An 8,350-nucleotide genomic window follows, 5' to 3' on the forward strand; every position below is an offset into this window, starting at 1 on the left:
ATTTTTTTATGTTACTTATATTTATTTTTTATTTCTTAATATCATTTCTACACCTGGTGTGGGGCTCAAACTTATAGCCCCGAGATGAAGAGTTGTACGCTCTACCACTGAGCCAACCAGGCATCCCAACCAATTACACTTCTAATGTCATAAGTGGAACACTACTAATTAAGTGAAAACTTATTTATCACTTCTTCTTTTTTAACAATAGTGAAGTTACTTTTGAGAGCTTTCTTTCAGAATTTTAACATTACTCTTTTATCTTGGGAGTAGTTTCCTAATGAAACAGTTTATTTAGAAACTTCAGGGAATGCACCTTAAGAGAAGCTGGCCAAAATAAAAAAGTTTTTACTACATATAGCTTATTACCAAAAAATAATTCCCATATTTCATTTTTCACAGTGTAGCCACGACAAAATGTTCCTGGTTAATAAAAATCCCATACATGGTTTTACTCCACTGTTTTCACCAAAACTAATAATCATTATTAATAAAATACAAATTAAACTATATACCCATATAGTTCTAGTATCTTTTAAGATAATATGCAATATTATACCTGCATCCTAAAAGTTTACCTTCTAGACACAACCATTCATATTAGTATATTTACTAAGGTATTATTTAAATCAAACACAAATCTATCACAATACATTTAAAATGTGTGTGTGTGTGTGTATGTGTATGAATGTAGGTATTTTAGGTTCTTTCAAGGAAACTTTTGTGATCACATGTAAAAAAATATACACAGGTCACCGGTGTACAGCTTAGGGAATTTTTTAATGTGTAGACATTTTAAGAGTGTCCTGTGTTTAAAAAAAATCAATCATTATTTGGAAGGTATTTCTGTATCAAAAACTTACCTTAGAGGGACACCTTGTGTGGCTTAGTCGTTAGGCGTCTGCCTTCAGCTCAAGTCATGGTCCCAGGGTCCTGGGATCAAACCCCACATCAGGCTCCCTGCCGGGCGGGAAGCTTACTTCTCCCTCTCCCATTCCCCCTGCATGTGTTCCCTCTCTCGCTGTGTCTATCGGTCAAATAAATAAATAAAATCTTTTTTAAAAAAAGTTGCTTTAGAGAAAAAAAATTACTGAGTTAGAAGATAAAATAATATAAGAAATGTGTGTCCAGTAAGGATATAATCTGATAAGAAAATATAAATGAAAGCCTAGGGACACCACAAAAGAGAGCTGAAGGACCTAGCTCTTGATGTTTATAGGAGGCTTACTCGTACTTGGACTCTGAGTCTACTGTTTGTCTCTTATATACAACAGTGACATAAACGGTTCAATGGCTCGGCCAAAGGTAAATTCAGCCTTATGTAACCAAAATGGCCACTTTGATTATAATGACGATTTTTTTTAAATTTGGCAGATATGGGAACTTAAAGAAAAAGAAAGAAATATTTCTGGAGGACATTGCGACCTATGGAGATGCGTTCCTTCTTCTTCCAGCGTTTTCTTTCAGGGCCAACACGATTGCCTCTTTCAAAGTGTATGACACCCTAAAGGAGTCTCAAGCAAGACAGAAGGTTATATTTTTCCATCCCAAATACCTGAGAAATCTTGCTCTTTTCTGGAGAACTGAAGGTGTGACGGAGTTTCGCCTGTCCTCTGGCTTGATGATCACAAGTGTGGCAGTTGAACTGTGTGAGCACGTGAAGCTGTATGGATTTTGGCCCTTTTCTAGAACGATTAAAGACACACCTGTCAGCCATCACTATTACGACAACAACTTACCCAAACGTGGTTTCCATGAGATGCCTAAAGAATATAGACAAATTCTTCAACTTCACTTGAAAGGAATCCTCAAATTACAATTTAGCAAATGTGAAAGAGCCTAAGCATAGTGTCTTAAAATGGGAATAGTTTTAATAGAATGCCGTAGGTGAGTAATGGTGTTTCCCAACACTAAAAGCAGTGGGTGTAGGGCATAATAGGAAAAGCCCTGAAACGTGGTGTGATCAAAGTTCCCCACTGAGCTTGCAACATCAGCAGCTCGTGCAGTTGCCCTGATCTTCAAGTTTCCCTCCCTGTGAAATGGGGACCATGATATCTAACTCCATCTAGCAATCCATGAAATCTCCTAGTACAGGATTTGGCGTGAGGTAGGGACTCCATGAATATTTCCTTGTTGCTCTGTACAGTTGCCATTTCCACTCTCAGCAGACTGATAATAAAAGGCATGCTGTTTTGAAGACCCTTCCTGGAGAGACCTGCTGAATTGCCAGTTTTCACTGGGGGTTCTTCCTCAATCAGGCCTCTCTATTATCAATAATATCCTTCTCATCCTTCTTCCTGTCCAAAAGAGGACGTCTAAGAAATTATAGCAAACCCTTGATGATTCAGGAATGAAATCCTCCTCTTTGGATGGTAATGTACCTGCTTCTGATCACCTTCACTAGGGTTATTAGTTGCAATGATGTGTCTGGCTGGATTTAGGCCAATTGTTTTCCTCCTTCATTTACATTTTTAAAGTGTTCTTTTTGATTTATATTAACGTCCTGCCTTACTATTAAGCCTTTTCTGCTCCCACTGACAGGATCTATTTTAAGAGCATGAAGAGTTACAATACCCAGTTTTTCTTACCTGGTGTCTGTGGGGTCACACATTCAATTTATTTGTAAAAAATTATCCAACAGCTACTTCATGCCAGACCCTGTAGCAGGCTGTGTGAGAGGGACCTAAAGATGACCAAGTCCTGCAGGAGGAAATGGACATGCATATGACCAACAGTGATATGGTATGATAGATGTTGTTATGACAGCTATGAAGAAGGTACTATGGAGTCATTCAGTCATTCAGGAGTCATTCAGTCTATTTCAGTGGAATCTGTTTCAGAGAAGAGGTAATTGTCAAATAAAAATTAGAAAGTGAGTAAGGTTTTAACAAATGAAGAAGATTTTAAGTAGAGGGAATATGATAGGGGAAAAAGCAGTCCCCTTGATTCTGATTCACCAGAATGAGGATATTTGAAGGTAAATCATGGTCTTTGCCCTAAGAACTGTTGCTTGAAGAGAGGTTACACCACGAGTGGATAGTGGCTTGGGCCCACCTCTGAAACAGTAGTTGTAGTGACCTGATAGGTCTCACAGGAAAGCAGTAAGGATTAAAATATACCAAAACTTAATTCTCATAAAGAAAGGTATATATTTACATGATAAATAGGACAAATAATTTAAATATCAATATCAAATAAAGCTTAAGCGGCATTGAATATTACAATTTTCACACCACTCCCTTCATTATGATGATACCTGTTAACATAGATCACCTATTCATCTACAAAGTTCTTTGGTTTAACTAAGTAACTACATTCTTACTTTGCCCACTTGTCTTTGTACCATCATGAGGAGGGCAGAAATCGGGGTGGAGCCAACTTGTCAGCATGCTGAATTAATTAAAAATAAAATTCTTAATTCTTACCTTAGCCAGATGATTGTTTTACTAAATGTTTCCTTTTGAAAACATTCTGCTGTCAGTCGCTTATTTTGGCAAAGTACCTCCTGATTTCTTGCATTGTGTTTGACATTTTTTAAATATTATTGTTTGTTCACGTTTTGTTCTTCTATAGCAGATGAAACCAATTAGCTCCATAAATTGCTTAAAAGTTCATATATAAATATTTTCCAAAAGGTATATGCTTTTAGTTATATGAAGTCTAATCTATTTATCTTTCATTCTGTGTTGATGAATAAGTGGCTGTTTTCTGCTGCTTCTAATGGATTTAATTTGTTTTTAAAAATCTATCAGTATGAGTAATGTCTATCATGTTACTAACAGTGGATTATTAAAAATAGAACAGTCTAATATTTTATAGTTAGTAAAATGCTTCCTTTAAAATGTTTTCTGGGGAGTAGAGCCTTAAACTTTTCTTTTTGATGATATTGGAAATAGATGATTAAGGAGTAAAAGAATATACTGAAATCAGTCATTAAATATACAGTATGGAGATTTTTATACATTGTTTTAATAAAAATTATGTATGATTAGCACAGAACTTACTTAAGTTTTTCCCAGATAACTTCCTCCTTTAACTTCACAAGTTTTCTCTAGAATATCAAAATAGAATCTTTAATGACACTGATAAGAATTTCAGAAGTATTCAAAATGGTATGTGTTGGTTCACAAACTTCTCAGGTTCTTCCCAGGTGTAATCTAAAACCGGTGCCTATACACAGAGCACAGCAAGACACCAAAGAAAGATGCAGACCATGAAAGATTTGGTAGGTGACAGTTTTAATAAACAAGGGACCTTGCATATGAGATCTTCTCGGGTGGCTGTGAGAGTAGTAGATCTCCATTTTTGTCTAGTAAGCCTGAAAGTTTATGGAGAGACCTTCACTGGGTTCAGATATGTATATTGTTCACATGGTCTTAACACCACATCAATGTCTTGAGGCTACGTCCTTGGGGTAGCTTCTGGGATCAGAAGCATCACAGAAGGCAGATAGAATGCACATGCCAGCACAGGGGAGAGGGTAAGGAGCTTCCAGTTTCTGGGGTCCAGCTCACGGATCAACCAGCTGTAATATCCTCTCAATGACCTCCCCCAACACTGTGAGATCAGGAAGCCGTGTCCTAATGTTTGATACCCATGATCCAGTAAAAGTCGAGGAGGAAGAAAGTTGCAGCAAAAATGCTAGGCCTTTCTAGAGGAACATAACTGAAGTTGGTTTTCTGGTAAACACTTGTCCTGCCATCCTAAAAGCATGTTGAAATTTTGCAACAATCCCAGCTAGGTCACCTGTTAACCAAAAGTCTTTGGTCAAAAAGAACATGCATTTTTTTGTGTCTCTTTCCCAAGCTGCTCTGTGACTGTTGTGAAATCTGTGGGAGGCTTCATTCCTATCCTAACATTTCCTCTTTGGCAGAGGACAGCCTCCCCCATGATTATGATGTGTCAAAAATGTCCTTTTGTTCCAAAGGAGAATTTTTTAGACTTTCTAAAATACAACAGAACATACATTTTGATAATATAACATATCAGCTATGTGAGTTGTAAATCATAAGCCACAGTTCTTTTTGTTCTATAATGATCAATTATTACAAGTTTTACACCAAGATCAAAACAAAAAGAAAAACCATGAACTCTATCTTATAGATTTATAGATTATCCATCAAGCCTGACTGTGACTCTCTCAAGAATCTGTGGGCATAATGAGCATTGCTTAAATGTTGATGGATTGGATTTGAGCTTCTGCTCTTGAAATTAAAGTGCATCCATGCACATTGAAAATAGTAAGTCTGAGTACTGGTGCTAGATAGTATGAAACTTTAGTTGGGACTCCAGCTTATAGTACCATGTCATCAGTTTCTACGGGAAATACTAGCTTGTTTGATTTTATTTTTTACTCATTGTTCAGCATCCCTGGGCAGTATAACCAAATAGCAAGATTTTAAAAGAGTTTTCATCTAAATCTTAGTAGGGCAAAAATATTCATGTAAGCATATAGTCCTTGCTGCTGTGTGGTCCCTGGAAAGGACTCTATGAACAATCACATAAAGTTTAACATTACATAGTATAATAGTCCTTGAAGTCTCTGATTTTTTTTCTCCTAACAAAAGGGAAAGGCAAATAGATCATGACTCTCATGAAAGAAGATTTCCTTCTGCATGTAAATATGTGGACTCTCAGCCAGGTAATCAGCCAAGGACTTTTTTTGTTTGTTTTTGGAGGACTTTGTATGCATAGAATACTGAATTAAGCTATAAATCAGCCCTATTTGAGGCTAAGTTTCTTCTTATTCACAAAAAAAAATGTACCAGCTCAATAGTATATCATGTTACGTACTCTAAATCATTCCATGAATTTCAGGAAGCTCTGGGAAAATTGGAAAATCTTAGAACAGATCTGCTCACATCCTAAATAGCTACCTTAAAAGTACTGTTATGATGCAATGTGTAGTTATGACATTCGAAACATCTTATTTATATAACATGACATGAAAATATAGTAAACAATGAAGGAGTTTCAGAGTCAAATGAAGTATCTGAAGCACTTGACCTAAAAAGACTATTTCTTACTTTATTTTTGATTTTTAAAAAACCCACTGGGTAATTTCAAGGTTTCCTATTTGTATATTACTTCAGAAGGCTGACTCCATGGTGAAACTCACAATTACCCTCCCGAAGATTAATGAACAGGAATAGTTCTCTTGCCCATCTTCTCTTATCTGGGTCATCAGCCTTCTAAGAGCATTCTTCTTTTTATCAGGGAAATGGGAGTGATATATGATGAAGATACATTGCTTACATAATGGAGAAAAGATGTTATTGTCACATATTTTCTCTGTCCCTTATCCTTCTCCCTTTATAGGGACACCAGTTAATACACATGAAACTCCTTGAAATTTGTTCTCTAGATCACTGACTCTGTCATCTGTTCATTCTTCCTTTTTTTTTGTTTTTGTTTTGTCTTTCATTTTGGATAGTTCCTGTTCCTATATCTTCAACTTGACTAATGTTTTCTTTTCCAGTGTCTAATCTGGTATCGATCTCATCCAATATGTTTTCATTTTGAACATTGTAGATTTTCATTTTGTGCCTTTTTCTATCTTCTATTTGTGCATTTAACATGCTTCTTCACTCCTCTACCTTCTTAAACATATAGAATATACTTATAACCCATTCAGTGTCCTTTTTTATTCATTGTATCATCTGTGTAATGCCTGGACCCATTTCCACTGATACATTTTTCTCCTCAATATGAGTTGCATTTTCCTGCTTCTTTGAAAGTCTGGGAATTTTTTGTTGAATGCTAGATATTGTGAATTTTACTTTGGTGGCTGTTTTATATTTTGATATTAAAAAATATGTGAAGATTTGTTTTGGGTGATATGAAATGACTTGTAAACAATTCATTCCTTTTCGAGGCTTACTTTTAGTCTGCGTTAGTTAAAACCATCACAGTGCTTATTCGAGGGTAAATTTTTTCTCACACTGAGACAACACCTTTTTGAATGTTCTCCTGAAATCCCTGTGAATTACAAGATTTTCGTTTCTGTTGGGAAGAACTGAATTATTCTATCCTCTTTAACTTTGAGGAGTTGTTTATCTGGGTGATTCTTCTCTCAGATTTAGGCATTTTCTTCACATGTGCTGGCCAATACTCAGCTGAAAGCTAGAGGAGATTTCTATGAGGCCCTCTCCACTCTGGATCTACATGGGCATTCCTCGTATCCTAATTCTATAACCTCTACTCAGAGAGACAGACCTCCGAGTTGAACTTCCCCTCCCTGTGCTGTGGCCTAGCAGCTATCAAAGCAGTAAGCTAGGACAACTGTGGGACTCCACTAGCCTGGGTCCTTTTTCTCAAGGATTACCTTCCCGAGTTGCCTAATGGCCAACATCTGTAGCCATTGTTTCATGTATTTTGTCTGTTAGTTTTCAGTTGTTCTGGACTGCAGGTTAAAACTAGTCCCTGCGGGGCGCCTGGGTGGCTCAGTCGTTAAGCGTCTGCCTTCAGCTCAGGTCACGATCCCAGCATCCTGGGATCGAGTCCCACATTGGGCTCCCTGCTCAGCGGGGAGCCTGCTTCTCCCTTCCTCTCCCTCTGCCACTCCCCCTGTTTGTGCTCTCTCTCCTGCTTCCTCTCACTCTCAAATAAATAAATAAAATCTTAAAAAAAAAAAAAGAATAGCTGAGTCTTCTTCAAACCTTTAAAAAAAAAAAAACAAAAAAACTAGTCCCTGCTACTTTTAACCTACCTTATCCAGAAGGAGAAATTCCCCTATGATCTGATTTTTGTAGTGTTTGTCACCTGTCCTTTCTTGGGGGTGCTGGAAATATTTTCTAGAAATTTCCTTTGCCCCTCTGAAATTTGAGTCTGGGTTTTTTGTTTTTGTTTTTTAACCCCAGATTCTATGATAGACTACCAGAAGTGGGATCCCATGGGACTCATTTTATTATAAGAAAGTAATAAAAATATTTTATTAAGTGCTTGCTATACACTTGGAACCTGTACAAGAACTTGGCTTACATTATTTATCTTATTTAAATCTAAGTCTATGGGGTAGATTTGATTATCTCTATTTTTATATATGAGAAAACCAGCTAAGAGAGGCTAAGAAACTTGCCCAAGGTCATATAGCATACAAGCATCAAAACCAAGTTTCAAATTCAGGTTGTATGCCTAAAGCTGGTATGCTTCATCAATATTTTATTCTCTCTTTAGTGTTATCATTGTACATGTTGCTTTGTGTAGAAAAATAACATCTAAAATGTTTAAATTTTAGAATTATATCCTCATAACTTTGGATTTTTATTTCTTTAGTTGTCTTAGTCCTCTTGGTATGTTTCAAATTTTAACTTTTCTAAATTAAGGAATGATTATTCAAGCTTGCACAATA

General features: G+C 36.4%; 1 protein-coding gene across 1 annotated transcript in view; it reads left to right on the plus strand.

Annotated features, from left to right (window-relative positions):
• Window positions 1-3,578, plus strand: part of ST8SIA6 (ST8 alpha-N-acetyl-neuraminide alpha-2,8-sialyltransferase 6) — a 148,426-nt gene extending 144,848 nt beyond the window's left edge. The window contains exon 8 of the mRNA XM_047741664.1: window positions 1,375-3,578. Within this exon, the coding sequence (XP_047597620.1) occupies window positions 1,375-1,843 (469 nt within the window). The 3' untranslated portion in view covers window positions 1,844-3,578. The remainder of the gene's footprint in view (window positions 1-1,374) is intronic.
• Window positions 3,579-8,350: the final 4,772 nt, after the last annotated feature.

The sequence above is a fragment of the Lutra lutra genome, chromosome 8 (genome assembly GCF_902655055.1).
Source record: "Lutra lutra chromosome 8, mLutLut1.2, whole genome shotgun sequence".
NCBI lineage: Eukaryota > Metazoa > Chordata > Mammalia > Carnivora > Mustelidae > Lutra > Lutra lutra.